Here is a 24,205-nt window from a genome sequence, read left to right on the forward strand (position 1 = left end):
AACATAATTAAAATCCTGTGTTGTAACTCTTAAGGATGGGAACATTTGTATTTTTACAAATTTGAAATGCAATGAATTTTGCTTTGGTGTCCTATGTGGTTAGAGCGTACACCTCAGATCTGGGAGGTGTTAGGTTCGAGCCCCAGCTGAATCCTACCAAAGACTTCTAAAACATGGTACTAGCAGCTGCCTCTCTTGGCGCTCAGCATTAAGAGGTTAGTATTAGGATTGGTTGGCCTGGTGTCAGGGTAATGTCACTGGGTGGAACATGATGCTATATGTCTGTGGCATGATGCTAGACATCACTGTAAAATGCCACACAAGAGACATAATTGAGGTATGAATGAAATTGATGAAGCCATGTTCAAAATCCAAAACACACGCATTCTGAATTCTATTTAGAAAGAAGTCAGAGGTAACAAATTATCGGATTTTTAGAACATCCCTTCCTGTTTGATCTATTTTCTCATTTATAAAGACATTCAGATATAACTGCCTTTTTTGGTCCCTTGAGCTTTGTTTTATTCGATGTGTGCTGTATTTGGATGACTTCTCACAGAACTTAGAAATGGCCATGTAATAGAACTAGATTTTGTCTGATTCGATCAGTTAACTAAGGATCTGTTTCTAAGTCATCCTTATTTTGCTCTAAGACATGGCCATGCAAAAGCAGTGGAAATTTCTAAGTATTTTATAATAAACAGAAATTCAGTGTCTTGTTAATTTGACATGAAATGTCTGAAATTTGTTTAGTAATACAAAATGCTACTCACTGCAAAGAATTTGTGGCAGACATTTCACTTTTTCTCTTTAAATTTAATGTTAGATGAACACTTGAAATTCCTGTTGTAACAGATGCTTCCTTTTTCCAGGTTACAAAAGATATGGTCATTCCTTATAGCATTACATGGAGGGGCAACTGTGTCAAACACTTGGCACTGATAATGTTTGGCCAGGTTTAAGGCAAATCTCACTTTTAGATATCTCTGTCTGGATTCAAGATTCAAATTAGGTTTAGACCATTTTCACAATTTTCCTTAAAATCATACAAGTTGGTGCTGATCTGACCACTTGATTCTAAAACTTTCCTTTTAAAATTTTTCCCTGTGATTTTGGTTAATGTCTGCATTTAGCCTATTGTGTCTTGCACTATTTTCTATGGAGTCAAAATGGTGACTGACCTGTTTTTTTGGTTGTCAGTGATTTTTACCTTTTGCCTTTTTGCACTGAGCACAGTTCTTTTGGTTAGTGCAGATCTCTAGACAAAAGTTTAATCAGGTATTTTATTTGAACAACTTGCTTTAGATTAAGATCTTTGGTTGCATGGATTGGGTTTCACATGTCTAGTCAATTTGAGTAAGATATGTTAATGTGTTTTTCTCTGTAGTATCTGGGGTTCGGTTGTTTTCTCAAATACTTTTGTTGTAAGAGTCACATAAATTGATATTTAGATCTGTCATTGTAGTAAAACGTTCCGTACAAATTTGTTACTATAACCTATATTTCAGATTTCAGTATATTTGGTTAAATTTTACGTTGATTTTGTTTTCTCCAACAAAATCATTTCTTTGCAATTACACAACTTGGTATGTACCATGTTTCGTTATGTATAACATGTACTAATGTAGACTGTGCACCCTGATATTCAGTATAGAATTTGGCGAAAAACAATTATACTGAATAACAGTGTGATCTTCATTTCAAAATTTCCATGACGTCAATGTTCTTTCTGTCCTGCAATCACTATAATCCATTGATCATTTAATACAGGATGTTGACAAGTTTGCAAAAAAAAGAGCTTCTCTGTGCCTTTATGTCCATAATTATTGGTACCTCATAAATATAAACGCAGGCATATTCAGTGATTGATCCATATTTTTTAAAGTGCCTTTAATCATTAAAAAAATGGATTAAATGTCCATTTTAATCAAGCTTTGATGTACTGCTTGATACATACTGAATAAATCAACTAAATGCCCTTTTTAAAGGATTTAATGTTTGATTATATATACACAATACTTTGATTAAATGCCTTTTTTAAAGAAACTTGGATTTACTGTTTGATTATATAGATATACACAATACTTTAATTAAATGCCTTTTTTTAAAGAAACTTGGATATACACCTTGATACATATTGAAGAAATGGACTAAATGCCAGTTCTAAAGAAACTTAGACTACTAAGAAATATTGATTTGATGATCGAATGGAATCTCATTAATTAGAAATAAATGTATGTTAAAAAACGTTTAGTTTCTCAGATTCAGAAGCAAACTTGAAATATTATCTTTATCTCTGCCATCTATTTTTGGTTGAACAGTACAAAAATATATCAAAAGAAATGTATGAAAATAAAAAATAGTTTTACATATATCAAATCATCCTCATTCTCTCAACTTTGAAGAACCAGTTTCTTCTGGCATGGACGCCTGGACTGGGATCCAACATCGTCAGCAGGGCGCTATGTTCGCGAGAACTGTCGGCCCCTCTACGTAAGTAATGCATCCCATGCCAGTGGCCATTTGTCCATGTCACTGAGTAGTCTTGGCTAAATTACACTGTCTGTTCTTTTATACATTACCTGCATAAACACTGTAATCTCATTTTTAGTTTTTGTTTGACAGTGGCATGGCTCAGTTTGATGTCTGTTCATACTTTCGGTGTATTAAAGAATATTTAATCATTGTTTGAGGACTGCAGTAAAGAAAGATTTATAGTAATTATTAAAAATTCAGAAGCCATTAACGTTGGGTTTTGTATATTTTGAATTTTTATTAATTTTTTTTTTTTACTATTTGTTTTTAAGATGGCCCCCAAAATTCTTTTTCCAGCCGCATTTTCCCAAAATTTGGGCATAATTAAAGTTCAGGGGAAAACAACACCAGTTTATTTGGTATTCAAAGAATTGCCTTTTTCTAGGTGATATGATCTCGCATCATTTAATAAACTCCAGCTTTTAGATGAAAAAAAAAATACAGTATGACTCAGAATGGACAAGGTTTCATGATCTTGTACACTATTGTACATCTTACAGCTGGAGATTTCTAACTAAGCCTTTGAAAGTTTTGTTGAGCAGACATCAACATTATAGCATGTATTACTAACAATCTTGTGTCGTTAAATGTACAGTCATTGCATGGCTTAAAAACTGCATGGATGTCTCATTTTGGTTTGTATCTTTTTTTGTGAAGAAAAACCAAGTATTTCTACCATGGTCGCCTTGACTGGGATGAGAAGAATTCAGCGGGCCGATATGTGAGGGAAAATTGTAAACCTTTCAAGGTAGGATGCTCACCTTGGTCTAGTTACTGAGCCATTAACATTTACCAAGTCTAACCTCTACAGAAGGGGACCTAGTTCTGTATTATGAAGTTGTCCTTGGATAAACACTTCTGGAAAATTCCATATATATTTTTGCCAATATTGGTGCACAGTGTGGCCTCCTTATTGCAGCAGCCAGCTCAAAATTGAAAGTACAAGGCTGATTCAGTTCAGCAATTTAAAAAAGTATGTGACAGTGTTGTAAAAGTAGATAGCTAGAATTGTTGACTGTAATTTAGATGGTTGCTGATGTATATTGAGAAAGCCAACTATGAATTAGAATAGCAGACTGCAATTTAGCTGGCTGCTGGTGTATATTGAAAAAAGCGGAGTAAATTAGGAGAATAGTGACTAATTGGGTGGCAACTTGTTTATGTTGAAAAAGCCAAGTGTATTAGTAGAATAGTAGATGGTAATTTAGCTGGTAGTTGGTGTATATTGCAAAAGCTGACTGTATTAGGAGAGAAGTCTTGTATTTGATGATTTGGTGATGTTAATATTGCTGTTACTGTCACAAATAGTCAAGTCTGTAAAAAGATATTTGGGACAGTCAAATCTCAAATTGTAAAATACAAGACTCATCCCAATTCTAATGTACTATTTTTTTTTACAAATTAAAATATAGCAGAAGCTGAAATACCGTAAGGCACTGATCACAGACATGTTAATATGTACACATTTGAGCTTTTATTTAATGTTAAACAGCAAAAATAACATTGCATGAGAAAAGTTTTACCAAAGTTGTATTTATGCCTTCCCTTCAAGTGGGACTCTGAGTTGTAGTCCAGATTATTTTGTGATTAATCATTAGCACAAAATGAACACAGCATCTAAGGTATATATTGCAGAGGTTCAATTTGAAATGTTAGTTTTAAACTTTTACTACTTGAATGAAACATTAGAAATGTTTCTTTACCTTTGGTTAGGGAAGTTCATTCTTCAGCAATTATTTTCATGATTTTAAATCCAGTTTTAACCAAATCATTTTGATATTTTTCTTCAAAATTACACAATTGTTATCACTTCTGTCAAATTCAAATTGAGCAAACCAAAACTTGAACATCAGTTTTCAGTTTATGGAAACCCTTAATGCATGATAATAATAGAAATCTAAACACATGTATCACAAAAGAAATTCACTTGAAGCAATCTCTGCCTTTCTGTTGGTGATGCTTCAGTTGCAAAGCACCGACCAGCTGGAAATCATGTCAGCTTACTGAACTAATTGAGATGAGAAGATCGAAGAAAGATCTTGAAATGAATGGCCAGCGAGGAGAACATCTCTACCAAAAAAAACCCATATACTACAGTTATTCCAAACAGAAGCATTCCAATTATTGTTAGAATCTGTTGGGGGGGGGGGGTCATTTTTTTATACATATCAGTAGGAGTTTGCATGTCTAAATGTTGACTATATAGTTTACCAGAAACAAATGAACTATCAAATTTTATGTTGCATATTTTGCTCCTATTCAACCACATGTGCCCATTATTAACTCCTTTCTTTTGTTTTCTTTAAACTGTCAAAAAATTATTTTTGTACATTATTGAGCATGATGTTGAATTATAAGACCAGTGTTTAAGGTAATTTTAAAAGATTTGTTGAACTGATACGTTTGAGATTGCTTATCATTTATTAGTGTATAACATAGATTTTTACCAGTTTATCCTGATAAAAAAGCTGTCTTGCCAGGGTTGCCCAAGTCCTAAAGCCACAAGATAGTCACAGAACTGAATCAGAAATTGATCGCTTGGTTATTGTACTCAAAACGACCAAAGCTGAATGAAATCCATTCGTTCTACTCTGCTACTGTAGTTTATAGAATGATGTCTCGCAATACCATTCAACAGTGTGGCATGTTTATAGAACGATGTATCACAATACCATTCGACGGTGTGACATGTTAATAATATGTATCACAATGCCATTCAACAGTGCGACATGTTTATAGAAGGATGTATCACAATGCTGTTCAACAGTGTGACATGTTTATAGATTGTTTGAATAGTTTTTCAGTGTAATGAGAAAATGCTTGTTTTGTCTGTGTGTTTGGCATGGTCTCTGCTTATTTTGTCATTGTTTTTGGCATGGTCTCTGCTTATTTTGTCCATGTTTTTGGCATGGTCTCTGCTTGTTTTGTCTGTGTTTTTGGTCTCTGCTTGTTTTGTCTGTATTTTTGGTCTGCTTGTTTTCGTCTGTATTTTTGGTCTCTGCTTGTTTTGTATTTTTGGTCTCTGCTTGTTTTATGAATATGTGAAAAATTAATTTCATGTTCAAGTGTTTAGCTTAGTTGTAGGACTTATTACTAGGCACTCAATGTTCTTGTTATTGTTTTCTTTGGCTTGGTATTTGAGCCTTTTTTGAGATTATTTTTACACTTGTAAATAAATATCTTGAGAGAAAGAATATTGAAAGTTGTTTCTAATCACATAAAACTTTTTGTATTAATGTCACTCATGATATATGTTTTTTGTGGCAGTCATGGTCACTTAGTTGGTGGAGTGTTGGACTTGTAATTCATTGTCACCTGCTTTGATTTGCCTTAGAAAATATTACTTGGGAATTAAGTCTGGTTTATAAGAAAAGGCAACTATAAATCATCAAAACTTTCAGAGTTTTTATACAGCAAAATAAAAAAATAAAATGCAAATTCAGGTTGTTTGAACCTGGCTAGGGTCTAATTTATTGAAGATCATCTAGAGAGGAAAAAATGTGATCCATGCTTGCCCATGCAATTGTAAGCGTTGACCATGTTACTGAGGGAGAGGTGTATTTGTTGGAATATGCTTATAAACTCAGTTGACCATGTTACTGAGGGAGAGGTGTATTTGTTGGAATATGCTTATAAACTCAGTTGACCATGTTACTGAGGGAGAGGTGTATCTGTTGGAATATGCTTAAAAACTCAGTGCACAGTTCTGTCTGGTTTTCTCAAACTGCTTTACATGGGTTGTGTAATAAATAAAAGATTGATATCAATCCAGTGTGAAAATTAGATTAACGTTGTCAGTTTACATTGTTATTACATCATGAAAGCTATTTCCGTCTGGAGTAGAAAAAGGCAATATTAGTAATGTTCGAGTCTGTCTTGACGGAAGCTAGACATGATGAACAAATCCTTGGTTACTGTCAGTCGCTGTGTTACATTAGTAAATTTCTGTCAAGCTAAACATGATGTACAAATCCTTGGTTACTGTCAGTCACAGTGTTACATTAGTAAATTTCTGTCAAGCTAGACATGATGTACAAATCCTTGGTTACTGTCAGTCACAGTGTTACATTAGTAAATTTCTGTCAAGCTAAACATGATGTACAAATCCTTGGTTACTGTCAGTCACAGTGTTACATTAGTAAATTTCTGTCGGCTGAGAATAATTTTTATATTTATCTTGCTTATATCTATGTCTTCCTTATATTTATGTCTTGCTTATATCTATGTCTTCCTTATATGTATGTCTTGTTTATATCTCTGTCTTCCTTATATTTATGTCTTGCTTATATCTATGTCTTCCTTATGTTTATCTTGCTTATATCTATGTCTTCCTTATATTTATGTCTTGCTTATATCTGTGTCTTCCTTATATTTATCTTCCTTATATCTATGTCTTCCTTATATTTATCTTGCATATATCTATGTCTTCCTTATATTTATCTTGCTTATATCTGTCTTCCTTATATTTGTCTTGCTTATATCTATGTCTTCCTTATATTTATCTTGCTTATATGTCTTCCTTATATTTATCTTGCTTATATCTGTTTTCCTTATATTTGTCTTGCTTATATCTATGTCTTCCTTATATTTATCTTGCTTATATCTGTCTTATATTTATCTTGCTTATATCTGTCTTCCTTATATTTATGTCTTGCTTATATCTATGTCCTCCTTTTATTTATCTTCCTTATATCTATGTCTTCCTTATATTTATCTTGCTTATATCTATATCTTCCTTATATTTATGTCTTGCTTATATCTGTCTTCCTTATATTTATCTTGCTTATATCTTGTCTTCCTTATATTTATCTTATATCTATGTCTTCCTTATATTTATGTCTTGCTTATATCTGTCTTCCTTATATTTATCTTGCTTATATCTATGTCTTCCTTATATTTATGTCTTGCTTATATCTAGGTCTTCCTTATATTTATCTTCCTTATATCTGTGTCTTCCTTATATTTATCTTGCTTATATCTATGTCTTCCTTAGCTGCATTTCTGTGATTTGTTCGTAATAGTCTGGCACCAATTCCAGTATGGAGAATACTGAATTTCATGTAATTACTTTTGGAATGTATGCTTCTGTTACCAAGTAATGTATATTCACCAGAGCTTGTTCTAATATATCCCCATTCAACCTCTTTACTTGCCAACAAGGAAGACATGGGTATCATTTTGCAACAGCTTTGTTGGCACAGACGTCCAATTCAAGATTCTGATTTTACCGTAGGTTTTTCTGACACTGACTAGTCCTAAAATCTGACTAGTCCTAAATTCTGACTTGTCCTAAAATCTGATGGATGGAATCATCAGGAAGGTTACTGTTCATCATAAGCAAAAGGTGTTTACGGCAACCTGCTTTTTTATGCTCCCTCTTCTTGACGATATTTGGTATAGAATATTCTACAGAACTCTTGCTTTTTTATGCTCCCTCTTCTTGACGATATTTGGTATTCTACAGAACTCTTGCTTTTTTATGCTCCCTCTTCTTGACGATATTTGGTATAGAATATTCTACAGAACTCTTGCTTTTGTCCTGTCAGACCTGCCAATCCTCCCGCTGGAGACTCAAGAAATCGGACCATTCCTCCCACACACCCACATTTAAAAAAAAAAATTGTCTTATCATCCCCCCAAACCCCCTCCCAAATAATGTGTTTCCTTTAACTGATTCAGCCCCGATTCTGTCTGTTGGTGTGATGAGGCTGTACCCTACTTCCGAGCTCTGCAGCATCAAGGTGATTTAAGATACACCAGTGTGGGTGGTATTTGAAAAACAGCTGACAGATATAGTTATAAAATGATACCAAATAAACTGGAAGTTCTAGTTGCACTACAAAATACAGATGGAAAACCTATTTTGTCCTCGCATGTAAGGCATACCGGTCTTAACTGCACACAGACAGGTGAACCTTTTCAAAAACTAGGATAAGGTGGGCATTTGGAATAAATTGCGGTCTCCATACAAAAATGATGGGTCCATTAGGCAAAAACAAATAATCCAACTTTTACCCTTCTGCTCATGCGCAAGCAAAATAACCAATGGAAAATGATGTTTCTAATACAACTAGGCATTAGTCTCATGGAAAATTTGTTGAAAGCCAATGCATTACGATGTATTCAGAAATAGCCCCCCAAATGTATTTCCTACGCACATTTCAGGCAAAGACGACAAAAACCTCGGGGGCTGAATGAGTTAAAGAAAAAACTATTAAAAACTCTACAGAGAGTAATACTGAAAGTGTGCAGAAGTTCTTTAAAAGCATGTTAAAGTTGTTGCAAAGTTAATCTTGTATTCAGTGACCTATTCTACGATGTCTATAAATATGAAAAAGATTAGGACAATCTTTCCAAGCTACTTATAGCCAGGAGTTTCCTTGCCTTTCTCAAAGTGATTCATATACAGCATTTTGCAAGAAGTACAATTAAAATTTCTGTGTTGAAATCCTGCCTGAAATAATTGAAATCTCCCTGAAAATTATGTTTTGTCATTGTGATCGAACTGTAATTTCCTGACAAAGTTAATTTATTTTTGACACAGGATTGATATCAATCTTTTATTTATTACACAACCCATGTCTGTAAAGCAGAGTTTGAGAAAACATGACAGAAATGAGCACTGTTTCTGTCATTGTACATTGGTGTTTTCCCAAGACTATTGGTCAGGGCAGGGTGCTGGTTGCCTTTCAGAATAATGTAAGTGTGGTAATGTCCCTTTTTTTACACGTGTAAAGCACACTTGTTTGTACTAAATGTAAGTAACTTAAGTAAGTTTAAGACTGGTAGCACAAAGAGGAGACAGTGTACTATCTAGATAAGGAAGGATTCAGTGCCCTCCCGAAACAGGCTAAAGTCAAAACTGCCTACAGGCAGATCTGTCAATGCTGTTTAAAAACGGTTAGCTGTTGGCATATATGACTGTTTGCAGTAGGATGTTTGTTGCATACATCACATCCGGAGATGCATCACAATAAGGCTGTGTCATTATTTTATACTGGTATTATGTGCATTATTATATATCAATATCTCCGTATAATTCACATTTGTCTTGACGTTTACACCATTATAATGAGGGAGTACTTGTACAGTTTGCAGCATGTTGCTTTGTCATTGAGATAAGCCATTCAACTCCTTTCAATGGCAGATCTTGCTGTTTTGCAGTTTAGTTTACTTTTCCACTAAATATCTTTTCTGTCAGTACTTTTCTGTATACCGCATTCCCATACATGCCAGTCATTATGCTTTTGCCATAATAAGGCTGTGTCATTATTTTATACTGGTATTATGTGCATTATTATATATCAATATCTCCGTATAATTCACATTTGTCTTGACGTTTACACCATTATAATGAGGGAGTACTTGTACAGTTTGCAGCATGTTGCTCTGTCATTGAGATAAGCCATTCAACTCCTTTCAATGGCAGATCTTGCTGTTTTGCAGTTTAGTTTACTTTTCCACTAAATATCTTTTCTGTCAGTACTTTTCTGTATACCGCATTCCCATACATAATCATTATGCTTTTGCCATAATCGTTTTTCTTCACCAAATTACATATTATATTCAGCTGTACATGTATTATGCTTTTCAAAAATTCATATAAAAATATATACAGAAATAGTGGGGTTTTTTTTCATTTATATTATCATTTCTAATACTAATAAAAATTTAAGATTATTCTTTAAAAAAAGACTGCCTTTTAAAACTAGTACAAGAGCTAATTTGTCAATCAATGATCGACATGTACATTCCCCATTTTTTATTGTATATGACCCGTTCCCAAGAAAATACTTAGTCTCGCTGATTCATTATATTGGTAATAAAGTTAGTTTGTACTTTTAAAGAAAATGGTGCTAGATATGAAGCAAACGAAGCGTTTGACTTGTGGAAAAACATTCTTAGAGTAGATGGGTCGATTTAAACTTAAAAACTTGTCTGATCAGGAAAAGAACAAATCAGCACCACTTTACAAGTTTGTAAAGAAGAACACATATATGAGAATGATGCATTTGTGGACTTAATCATTTAGCAACAGTTAGACACATAGATTAGTGAATATTGAATATGAATAATTTTTCAGTATTTTTTTTTGTTTGTATTCTGGTTGTAATCCAAATGGATTTTGCCGAATTTTTGATCTGCAGATCCAGGTTAGTAGTGAAAATAAATGCATTTTTCATACAGTGGATGTTAACTATGGCATACAGTGTATGTTAACTATGGCATACATTGTATGTTAATTAGGGCATACAGTGTATGTTAACTAGGGCATACAGTGGATGTTAACTATGGCATATAATATATTTGCTACGATGCCGTAGCCTCAAACTATGGGTACTAATATTAGTACTAATAATATATGTATATATATATATGTTACACTTTTCATGCTCTTTTGCTACATTAGCAAAAATTATGCTTATATCTTTTGGGGGTTGGCATGTATGTATTCATGTATTTGGTTTCAGATTGAGATTTCTTTGTTTAAAATTACTCTTCTGCTTGCGCTTATGTGCACATCTCAGCTTTGTACTGCTTTCATTCCACACAAAAACGCAGGAGTGCCAATAATTGTGGTCATCAATTCAGTAGACAAGTATTCTTGTACAAGAATAGATTGAGAGTTCAGAAATTATAGCTTGATAAGACTTCACGTGTTTAAAATAATTTGTTCCTTTAAAAAAAGTTCATTTTGACAGCCACTTAATTAAAGGTATGTGTATTTGAAGGTCAGTATAAAAATTTGTGTATCTTGCTCTCAGTGTGCCTAATAAACCACACTTAAATTGGTCTGACTAATAAACCACACTTAAATCGGTCTGACTAATAAACCACACTTAAATCGGTCTGACTAATAAACCACACTTAAATCGGTCTGAATAATAAACCACACTTAAATCAGTCTGGCCATGCAAAATCATCTGTGCCAAGACAGATTTTCTTTAATTATATCCAGTCAAACCTACTTCAGTAACTGAATGACAAGACAACCTTCTAGTAAAGATCACATTCAAATGGTCTGATTTATGCATAAATGCTTTAAACCTGAATATAAAGACCACCTGCTAAAATAACCATATTCAGATTTCAAATGGTTACCCAAGTGGTCTTCAGAATCCATTCTGGAGCTAAACATTTTGGGAGATAACGATGAACAAAAATGAATTAGTCTGATTTTGTAAATAATGAGGAATTGAACATAAATGTGAATATGATGCATGATGTTTGTGCATGATGGCTTTTTTTTTTTTGGCATGATTGTTTACAAATTGACACGAATTTCATTGTTACAGGGTAGCATCAAACTTCTGGTGAGCACTCAATGACTCCCTATGTTCTCTATGGCCGATAAACTCTCATTAGAGTAAAACTTAGACCATAACTCAGATTCTCTGATGAAGTGGGGAATCCTTTGAATAAGAATGGGACTAGTGATGAAATGCAGACTCCAATTTAAGTTACATGTGATTTATTAAGTCACAGACTTATATTAAAAGTTACAAGACTCACTTCCAAAAAACTCATTGATTATTTTACATCACAGTGGTTGTATGCAGTTGGAACAACACAAGCAAATTCAGTAACATCTTTTGTGACAGAAGTTGATATTTACATTTATCAGTGTCAAAGTTTTGTGTTCAGATGTTATTTTAAAATAATGGTTTGCTTATAGACTTTGAAACATTGGGGGCACTGAGTGGTCTAAAGCACGCTCCGTTACGGATCACTGCCATCTCACCTCTGTCTGCATGGGTTCAAGTCTCGGATTCGGCCAATGTGGGTATGTGAGAAAGCTTGCCAGTAGCTTCTTGTGGGTCAGTGGTTCTTCACGGGGTTTTCCCGGGTTCTTCCTCCACCATTAACACTGGCCGCCATGTATATCCTATCGTGTGCTGAAAAAATGGCGTTAAACCCCACAACAACTTTGAAACATTGACTTTCATTAAACTCATACAAGTTAATTTCAAACAGAGCCTTGAGAGACACACAACACTTTACAATCTAACAAATAGCTATTGGAGAGAGCTTTGAGAAACACTCATTTGCTCTATATTCAAATATGCACTTACTATTATTATTATTAGAATTTGATATTCATTTGTAATAAACATTATTCAAACAAGGTCTGCAAGAAACACTTGACTTGACCTCACAGGATCATGAAAATACCATTGGAATGCTATTAACTAATAAGCAAATATTTAAGCTGAAATTGCCATAAAGGTCATTGAAGGTTTTAGTATGTAGATGTAGATTTTATGACTTAGTTTTAGAGCTATCCAAAATTTACTATACAAGAAACATTATTTCTTGGCATTTATTTACGTAGATATAGTGAAACGACTATGAATTCTATTTTGCGGAAAGTAATAAGCAAAAGAGTTAACTTTTCCTTGCACACTTCCTAAGTAAGATTTTCTCATGCTCTGTAAGCTCTTAACATGATGCTCGGAAACCCGAACAGGCCCCTGTAGAGATGCTGACAAGCCTTTTATGCCTTCTGCGAAATTCTGCAGAATTCTGCACTTGGCAGGGAAAATTCTGCCGTTCACAGAGTAGCGACCGCAGGGAAACATTCTGCAAGCACACGCTTGCAGTGGAAACGATAGTCTGCTACTGATAGCAACAAAACTACACCTAATTTAAAAATTTGAACTAAAAACCTATATAACCCAGTCTCAGTTGGTCAAAATTTGCAATATGAATGTATGTTTTAGCTTTAAAATGAATCATGTTGTAAGCGACCCATAACTATTATTAGAGATAACGACGAGAGTATTCCAGATATGCCCAAAATTGGAAGTGATTCTAATACCTAGGAAAGTTACACATGCATTCCTGGAATAATAACATCGTGAAATTAGAGTTAAAAGGATGATCAATTTATATGGGAATATCAAATATACTCGGTGAATGATACCAATCGTCATTCAGTATTAACTAACATTAGGTATTAAAGAATAAATTAATATTGTCTGTCAGTGTTGACAACACCCACCCACCAAGCTACAAGATCGTGACCCTGTCTATGAAGTAGAGGCACCAGTATCAGTACTACCACTCACTCCGCTTTACCACCGAAAGATTTGCTATGAATGGCCTTAATTTGGTAACTGTTTTTAAACAAATTTAGAGGCCAGATTTCCTGTCCATCACATCATATAACATGAAATGGAGCCTGGAATGGAAGAAGTATGTTACTGAAATAGAAAATTACATCAAGGGGAACTTGGCAGTTTGGTTTTGTTTATAACAATTTATGAAGCAGAATCTCGTTATTACATATTTAGTGATAGCCATTTCATCAGGTATTGTAAATTCCTAGTTTTTTGCATGTGATTGGCTTTTAAAATCGATGCAGCTTTATTTGTCTTTACTTTCTTTCAAGTTTTGGGTGTGCTGAAACCTGATCCGTATTATTTTGCTACACTTTCAGCACTATCTAAGGGATAAGGGCACGGACCACCTGCAACTTTTTGACTTGATTGAAAAAATGTTGGAATTTCTCCCTTCGGAACGAATAACCCTTAAAGAGGCTTTGCAACACTCATTCTTCATGCCTAACTGTACAGAAGAGAAGTTGGATTCGGTCCCTGATTCCAAACCAACCTCTAGCAGTCACTACCCTAACCCCACGCCAAATGGAACCACCCCCGAATGTTTCCACGAAGCTTCCAAAGCTAACATTGTTCACGAACCCCTAGTCGGCGAGGCAAGCTCATGTGGTTCCGATGTTAGGCAAATTAATGATACCACAAGTTCTGATAACGAATGAACCTTTGCTGAAGAAGGTCAAACTGATGCCGATACTATTACCAGGTGATTTGCCTTCTATCACCTTATTCAGAAAGAACTCTTAACACTTTCTTTAGAGTTTGGTGTTTAAGTTTGCATTTAATTTCATTTTATCCAAGGCTGTATCCACAGTTGCTTTGCATTGCTTTACATTCTTTTAGTTAACTTCTCCACTGTGCACGATGTTTGTTTCCTAATGCTTCTTTTTTGCTCCTATTTCATGCACCAGATTCTTTGTTAGCTATTTTTACATCAAGTCTGTGCTGCCTTCTAATTAAAACTTTTTGTGCCCTACTGTCTATATGGAAGTAGCATATTTTGGGGTCCCTCTGTCTGTTCATCCTTTGGTCAAACCTTCTGTATTTATATCAGTTTCTAGCATGTCCCAGATCCACACTATTTTGTAGATATGTATCAACCAAGAATGGGTCACTGGTTTTTTATACTCCATGGCCAAGTTTTGCATGTAGTTCATTTTGCCGAGTACATCCCTCTACCAAAATTCGATGTAATAACCTATATATTTTATGCTTTAGTGAATTCAGTCATGTTTTGTGTCAGATTCTTGAGCATTATTGGTCGCAGCATTATGAAACTTTGTAGATGAATAATGTTTAATACAAGATATTACCAAATGTAGGTCACTGTTATGAAATACAATACAAGATATTACCAAATGTAGGTCACTGTTATGAAATACAAGATATTACCAAATGTAGGTCACTGTTGCATACTTCAATCACTTATGTTTTACATTTAGATCATTGGCATGTAGATATTGTTCAGTACAACTCTGTCTCGTAAAAGTAGGGTATCTGCATTTTGCATTTAAGCAAATTTCTGTCATACCTTTAAATGGCAGTTGTTCACTTGATTTGGATCCTCATGCATCCAGATTCCTTTTGGAAAGTCATTTTTTGTAAATTCTGAGAAATACATATGGCAGAAATCAATGTTAATGTACAAGGAGGTTTGGGATAAGGTAAACCTAAAGGTGTGATGCAGTACAAACTGGATTGGAAGTCGCATGCTTTGATGTCACTGTGAAAGATGTGTATGTTGAAACAAATTGTACAACTCTTAGACATAGGTGTTCCAACTTACAAGTCAGTTGATACAAATTGTACAACCCTTAGACATAGGTGTTCCAACTTACCAGTCAGTTGATAGGTTTCCCTAGTTGATGACCTGGTAGGCCATCCCATCAACCTAAATAAAATATGTATAAGCAGGTAGGTTAAGAGGATATAATATTAATAGTATGGTGATGTTGATTTCATTTATAACAGTTTTAAACAAAACACCCCAAAAGACTGAACACATTTGTTTCAAACATTGTAATAAACGTAATACGAGCAGATGATGCATAGAAACCACATTTACCACAATTATATTTATCTTAATTTCTTTCATTGTAGATGGCAGTTAGATGGTATAACTTTCTTCCCAAATTTTTAACCTATTTGTTTTTGGTCTGATTCTTTTTAACCTGAATAAAAGTTCATATTAGTGGAAATTTACTGTTATTAGACATCATAATTTCCTTGATGCAGGTGGAATTCCAGAAAACCAGAGGGTCTGGTTCTTGCATTCAAGTAACTGAAGAAATACTGTAAGAGTAATTTCCCTTTCCATCAATTATTTATATAATGCTAGATGTACATAGAAGTATGACCCAAACCAAGGTTTTATAGCAAGAATTAGTGGTGGGATTTTTTTTCATCTTTGAAATTACACATTAAATATGTGAAAAGGTTCTGCAATGTTCTCCCTGTAATATTTTTCTAACTAAATTTAATTTTGTCAAGGATATTTATTTATTGAAATTCCACTAGTAAATACTTGCAAAGATGAATACTTGATTGTCTTACATTTGCTTGTACTCAGACTCCGATTTAAACAGCAACCCCATAACAGAAGAGTTAGGTCTTTTCATGCATGAAATTGATACCTGTGGTTATGCATGTACAAAATGGATATAAATCGTCACTATGGATGCACAAAATGGATATAAATTGTAGCTATGTATTCACAAAATAGTAGCATTATTTTGCATTAGCATTTCTTGAAAGTTGTTTGTGTCTTTCCATCTCTCATTCTCACTCTGTCTTTCTCTCTCTGGCTAGTTGGTTAGTGTTTGGTAAAATTTAACTTTTACTTAAAATTTTGCGGTGTCACTTTCTAAAACTTAAATGATGAAAAGGATGCAGCTCAAGTTTGTGCCGTACATTTTAGTAAATCATTAAGCATGCCACATGTCATTGGTTCACAGGTTTACCTCATTCATATACTTAAAACATCAGTTATGTATTGTGTTCACAGGTTTACCTTATATACTTACAATGGCAATTATGTCTTAGGTTTATAGGTTTACTGCATTCATGGCAATGGTTTACAGGTTTACCTCATTCATATACCTAAAACACCAATTATGTATTTAGTTTACAGGTTTACCGCATTCATGTCAGTGGTTTACAGGTTTACCACATTCATGTCACTGGCTTTACAGGTTTACCTCATTCATGCCAATGGTTTTACAGGTTTACCTCATTTATGTCAGTGGTTTACAGGTTTACCTCATTCACGCCAATGGTTTACAAGTTTACCTCATGCCACTGGTTTTACAGGTTTACCTCACTCATGGCAATGGTTTTACAGGTTTACCTCATTCATGCCAATGGTTTTACAAGTTTATCTCATTCATGCCAATGATTTACAGGTTTATCTCATTCATGCCAATGATTTACAAGTTTACCTCATGCCAATGATTTACAGGTTTACCTCATTCATGCCAATGGTTTTACAGGTTTACCTCATTCATGCCAATGGTTTTACAGGTTTACGTCATTCATGCCAATGGTTTTACAGGTTTACCTCATTCATGCCAATGGTTTTACAAGTTTACTGCATTCATGTCAATGATTTACAGGTTTATCTCATTCATGCCAATGATTTATAGGTTTACCTCATTCATGCCAATGATTTACAGGTTTACCTCATTAATGCCAATGGTTTACAAGTTTACCTCATTCATATATTTAAAACTGCAACATGCATTTCTTAGCAATATATTTAATCACTGGGATAGTTTTATGCTGACATAAAGGACTTGAATCATTAATAGTTCTTGGCTATAACATTCTTGTGCATCGGGTAAAACATACCTGCAAAAAATTATATCTTGATGGGTATAATTGAATTTGTCATTTACAGAAGAAAAAAATATTGAGCCAGAAGGTATATTTCTCAATGAAAGATGACATTTGCTTCCATCCATTTTTGACAAAACCCTCCTCGTTTCTACTGCGGTAATTATGTTGATTGGGCAAGCTTTTCATTTCTAGTGCTTGATTTTCTTGCATGTATAAAACAGCTGTAATTAGGTTGCAGTTATCTTGATTGATGGTTATAAAGACAGACAACTGTAGAAATTTTGACAAATTTGATACGAGTGTTAATACATTTGAGACTGCAAACAAAGCTTTTAGATTGGATCTTTTCCATATACAAGTTATAACAATGTCTTTGTCACAGTGGTCTAAGAATGGAAAACTACAAGTATAATCAATCTACCATTTGTGGACCTGCATGATCTTGCAGTGTCCTCTGTTGACCAGATTCTGACCATTATGTACAAGACTTAAAGCACCTTAATCATTGTGATCAAGGGAGGCAGCCCCTTGATTTTTTTAAAGCACATACTGGGAAAGGCTAAATTGTCATTAAAAGGAAACTTTTTGTGCCAGCTGCTTACATGAAGAAGTTCTAACCTCTGGATTGATCTGTCTTGGTCTGATTTATTGTTCATTTGAAAAACTAGAGGACAAAGGAAATGTACTCCTAAAAATGTCTAAATCAACCTGAGCAGATCTACCCAGAACACATTTAACCTGAACAGGTCTACCTGGAACACATTTAACCTGAACTTGTCTATCCAGAAAATGTTTAACTGAACACATCTAACCCTGAACAAATCTGCCAAGAATATAACCTGAACACATCTATACAGAAAATGTTTAACTGGAACATACTAACCCAGAACACTTGTACCCTTTAGCCCACTAGCATGAAATTGGTCATCTTCAGACAAGTGTCAAATTCAACTGATGTGATTAAAATGGGGGACTGATCTGCTGATTGTTGTTTATTCTGCAGGTATATTCATACAATGTATTGAGTACATAGTTGTGTGTATGCTATGTATTTAATACATAGTTGTGTTTATGCAATGAATTTAATACATAGTTGTGTGTATGCAATGTAGTTAGTACATAGTTACGTGTATGCAATGTATTGAGTGCATAGTTCTGTGTATGCAATGTATTTAATATAGTTGTGTTTATTCAATGTATTGAGTACATAGTTGTGTGTATGCAGTGTATTGAGTACATAGTTGTGTTAATGCAGTGTATTGAGTACATAGTTGTGTGTATGTATGCGATGTATTTAGTAATAATACTACGTTCGTGTTCAGTTTGCTCAGTAGAATAGTGAAAAGTAAATATGAGCAACAACAAAAAACATACATTAAATTACTGTCACATTAATATACAGTGTGGAACAGGGTCTGTCACATTAATATACAGTGTGGAACAGGGTCTGTCATATTGATAAACAGTGTGGAACAGGGTCTGTCATATTGATATACAGTGTGGAACAGGGTCTGTCACATTAATATACAGTGTGGAACAGGGTCTGTCATATTGATATACAGTGTGGAACAGGGTCTGTCATATTGATATACAGTGTGGAACAGGGTCTGTCATATTGATATACAGTGTGGAACAGGGTCTGTCATATTGATATACAGTGTGGAACAGGGTCTGTCATATTGATATACAGTGTGGAACAGGGTCTGTCATATTGATATACAGTGTGGAACAGGGTCTGTCATATTGATATACAGTGTGGAACAGGGTCTGTCATATTGATATACAGTGTGGAACAGGGTCTGTCACATTGATATACAGTGTGGAACAGGGTCTGTCATATTGATAAACAGTGTGGAACAGGGTCTGTCATATTGATAAACAGTGTGGAACAGGGTCTGTCATATTGATATACAGTGTGGAACAGGGTCTGTCACATTGATATACAGTGTGGAACAGGGTATGTCATATTGATAAACAGTGTGGAACAGGGTCTGTCATATTGATAAACAGTGTGGAACAGGGTCTGTCATATTGATATACAGTGTGGAACAGGGTCTGTCATATTGATATACATTGTAGAACAGGGTCTAATGAAACAATGATCCATATATTGATTTTTTCATGACTAAATAGTAATTGACATTTAATGTCCTTAAATTTTAATGTTGTTACGTTTTTAGATGTTTCCAGATTTTATTGGATTGCATCTAGTTTTATTGTGTCTTCAGTGTTATAAATGGATAAAATATTCCTTGGTAGGTAGAACACGACTTTTGTTATTGTAGTATCGTTGCATTAGGGCATAACTCTGATGAAATTTTGGGTGTAAATTGTAATTTGTAAATTTCCATTGTTTCTCATCCTTAAAAAAAATGTCATATATATATATATATATATATATATATATATATATATATATATATATATATATATATATATAAACGTTATAAATACCATTGGTATTAAAACGTGTGTGTGCACTGAAACTACCATTTGTATTAAAATAATTAAACATTGGTATTAATAAAATAATTGAGTAATGCTTTACCATTGCATATGGGTGAGTGAGGTGCTTTGAAAGTCATCTTTTTTCTTACTTTGTTCATGACTGAAAGACCATGGAAACAGGGTACAAGACCATGGAAACAGGGTACATATTTATGATAATGAGTACAATGATTGAAGTGGCAGAAGCTACAAAGAACTTGTAGGCATGTGGAATATCAGGTGACCACTTAGAAAGCTAAATATGTATTTTAGCTCGTCAGTTTACTGGGATTTGTATCCTAAATGTGTGTTTTAGCTCATCAGTTTCCTAGGATTTGTATCAATTGATAGATCTCTTTTAAGTAGCAAACTGTTCCTGAAACAGCCATTTGCAAAGTGTCTACATTAAAAGCATCCAAAGCAAATTGATATTCATAACATCAGAAGAGTACAAATCTAGAGGTTGCATAGCTCAAGAAAATTGTATAACCATAGTGATTTAGAAGGTTTCTTGTTTCTTTCACAGCGTTATCTAAAAGTGCCTGAAAGTGAATCCCACCGTGACCTGTTTGATCTCATCAGCAAAATGCTTGAGTATGACCCCAAAGAACGCATCAATCTCCAGGAAGCTCTACGGCACCCCTTCATTAGTCAGTTTTCACGACGACAAGAAAAACAGGATACAGACAAAAAGGACAGCGATCGAGAACGCTCTCACAGTCTCAGCAGATGACTACAGCAGCAGTAAATTTCAGCTTGACTTCGAATTTTAATTGTCCAGTTTTAACTTTTTCAAGACTTGCTTGCAGACTGGAAAGAAATGTGTGGCTTCTTTTTGGAATAGATTACTGCCTTGCAAGAAAGCTAGTTTATTGCTCGGATTTTTTCACATTCAGCCTGGTGAGGAGAATCGAGTAATTAAGCATTTGTAATGTTCAGTCGTGTAAAAGTTAATCAGCTGCATGATTATTTAAAAACAGTTTAAGGGTGTCAATTTTTACCTTGATGAATGAAGGGGGGGGGCGGGGATTCTGTTACATGGCACTGCCCGTTATGTTTAATTTGTCATTATTTGTATTGCATTGTCATTGATGGGATTGTAAATTAATGTTCCATTAATATATTTAGTGTATTATTAACATTAGAGGTCAGTTGAACAACATGTGACATTATATGACGTTCAAAAAGCGAAAAGAAACTAATAGAAAATATATTCAGGTTGTCCTTTCTGATTTAGGTATTTGGGTACTGTAAAAGTACACACGCACACACATGCTCACACAAAAATGCTCTTTGCTTTTGAAACCAACTTAAATGTGTCTTGAAGCCACAAGTTTCTTAGTAAGTAATGTGGACAAGGAAGATATAATTCTTATCTTGGCCTCCTTTGGAAATCTGGATCTGGTACCTGGGCATCTGTGGCAAGTCTGCTAGAAATCTATTGTCAAAAATAATTGTGTTTTTGTTTAGGTCTTCATATATGATACTGAACTACATCTAAAGCTGATTTGTCTATCTGTGGGATTGTTTAATTGTCATTTATCATCCTTGTAGCTTATTTTATTTTGTAGTCTTCATTAGACACTCATTTGTTTGAATTATTGTTGAGTCGTGAAGAAGATTCATTTGCAATGGAAATTTAGGTTTCAAGATTTTATATCCAGATCTGTCTGTTGGGACATTGCTGGATAGATTGATTCTATCTTAAACAGTCATAGGTAAACTGTCATATTAACAGCAGGATCTTTGAAAGTGGTAAGCTAAAATCTACAAGTTTCTTAGCTTGGTCAAGCTTACAATAAAACAGCAATAGATTTTTTTTAAAAGGATTAAAGGGAAGAAGTCTTTTAATCTGCTGGATTAGAGGGGCCTATTCTCTGAAATCAAATTAGCCAGTATCATCTGCATTTTACCAAAGTCGGTCTTTGCATGCAGCTTGTTACTGAGTAGTTTGGCTACTTTTATGATAACTGTCTGCTGTTCTTTCTTGACACGTTATTTGACACTTGGCTACATCCACATATTCATTTTCATCATTATCATACCGTCCAACTTCTCATGAGAATTCGAAATCAACAAACTGCCTGGTATTGGATCGAGTGATAGATCTAATTATTGATTTGTATGCGTGTGTGACTGAATATTAGTGTTCATTTAAAAAAGTTCATTTTCCCCTGTGTTAGGTTTTATAGTATTGACATGAATATTTATTCTCTTTTTATTAATCAAAAAATATTTTCACCAGTATCACAGATTTTGTGTATGATATTTATTTTTGAAAGACTTGTAAAGGAATACTTTGTCTGAAACAAGTTATCATACCAATTGTTCATGCTGAAATAATGACTTGGAAAGAAAATGTAAATGATTAAAACTTAAATTTTGGGTATAGCTTGTGGCCTTCTGTATTATTTTGAAAAATAAAAAGTCAGTCATAGATCTGTTCCATGTTGCCATAGAATCAAAGCATGGAACTATTTATGTCAGTAGTTTATGTGATTATATTAAAATCATTACAGTTTATTGTTGGTATATGATAATGAAAATTGAAGTGTGAAACTATTAAAATAGTACATGTGATTATATTATATTAAAATTTAGTGTTGGTATGTGAAAGGAATAATGATACCTTTACTGGTAGTGAAGATAGGTTTTTGTAAACTTGACATGTGTACACTGTACATTGTGAAAACCAGGGTCTATTCTAGAACTAAAAAATTTGGAGGGAATTCCACCCTCCATTTGAGGAAAAGGGCAGAAAAATTTGGCATATAAAACGGGATCTAAGGAATAAATAGTAGCCAGGCATGGATATATAAAGTGCAGTTTCTTGCAAGTGGTTGCTATTTCAGTGTGATTTAAAAAAATTTGTTTAGAAATAAGCATGAATTTGCAATTTTGCATCCAAGATTAGACCCTGGATTATAAAAATGTGTTGTTATTGTAAGCATTATTTTTTATCAAATACATTTTGTGTTCTTTATTGTCTTGTATAGGACAAACCGTGGCTTTGCTCAGGATATCTTTTTCGAAGTTTGCATAAGGAAGATATTTTATATAGATAATAAAATGCCACATGGTTTATTATTTACTGATATATTGCTGCAGAATGCTATAAATGAAATAATGACAAGGACTCCTTGAGATTTTATGTGACTGATAATTCTTAATACCTGATTAACTGAATAAAGCATTTTAGCAGGTAATATCATTACTGTGACATGGCATTTCTTGAAAGCTTCACAGCTTCTGGTAAAGAGCTGACATTATTTTTAGCCATGCAATATTTTCCTTTTTATATTCTCTTTTGGCTACAAATGTAGCTTACAGTACTCAGTTGGTTTGGTTTGATCAGAAATGTGTTGCTGAGTTCCAGGGTAATTGGAGTGAAGTGTGTTGCCTAAGGACACACCACTGTTTTTGGGTTGATCCATGTTTGGATTCAAATGTAAAATATTTTGATCACCAGTTTTTAACTCTGATCACCATGGCCATTATTCTAGTCCTTTAAATGTAAGCACCAGCAAGCAACTTGTAATGGCCCATCTGTTGTCATTAGGTTTGCATGTATCTGATGCACTTTATTGTGTGATACAAAGTTTTCTAGATCATTGAAGTCAAAGAAGATATGGATTTTACCACAGCCCAAGTTCAGATTTTTTTCTGTTCATGTGTATGCATGTGATTTTGAGAGAATGTTACTTTTTCAGGTACTGTTGGCACTGTGTGTAAAAATTATGTGCAAAACAATAAATAAATCTGCCTCCATTCAGTATTTTCTTTTTAATTATTTTAGAAAATTCTTACTTCACAAATGCATCTTGTTTTGTCATTGTCACTTGCACCTCCTGAGTGATCTTTAGGCATCTATTTATGAACATGTTTGTCTTCTGATCTCTGTCATTTTCAGAAAAAAAAATGGATGTCTGGTTTATTGTGTAAATCAGATTGACTTTTTATTTTGGGCATTTTTTTCTAACTTCTTGCTACTGCAACTAGAAATAAAAGATACAGGTATTAAATGTAATGGACATTTGTTGCACAAGATTTTTTCAAAAAATGTTTAGTCCATAACTGCCTTGATTGTTTTGCTACAAGTGGAGCAGTACTACAGGATTGTATGTAGACCATTGGAGTATATATATAATATTTGATGAAATAAAAGATTTTACAAAGTAATGGGGTTTTCCACACAAATGGGGTGGGGTGAGGGAGGAGATAAATACACCACT

The 24,205-nt window shown here is 34.0% G+C and overlaps 1 protein-coding gene across 5 annotated transcripts in view; it reads left to right on the forward strand.

The window, feature by feature from the left end:
* LOC149783108 (dual specificity protein kinase CLK2-like) overlaps positions 1-23,741 on the forward strand; it is an 86,304-nt gene extending 62,563 nt beyond the window's left edge. For 2 of the 5 annotated variants that reach the window (XM_089931326.1, XM_089931330.1), the window contains 3 exons: positions 3,193-3,283; positions 13,976-14,358; positions 20,500-20,636. In XM_089931326.1, coding sequence (XP_089787452.1) covers positions 3,193-3,283; positions 13,976-14,314 — 430 coding nt within the window. In that variant the 3' untranslated portion in view covers positions 14,315-14,358; positions 20,500-20,636. Of the gene's footprint in view, positions 1-2,405; positions 2,494-3,192; positions 3,284-13,975; positions 14,359-20,499 lie in introns of all 5 variants that reach the window. The other 3 variants (XM_089931327.1, XM_089931329.1, XM_089931328.1) reach the window with 3 other exon arrangements.
* Positions 23,742-24,205: the final 464 nt, after the last annotated feature.

Source organism: Sinohyriopsis cumingii, chromosome 14, assembly GCF_028554795.1.
Source record: "Sinohyriopsis cumingii isolate HCF-2022 chromosome 14, ASM2855479v2, whole genome shotgun sequence".
Lineage (NCBI taxonomy): Eukaryota > Metazoa > Mollusca > Bivalvia > Unionida > Unionidae > Sinohyriopsis > Sinohyriopsis cumingii.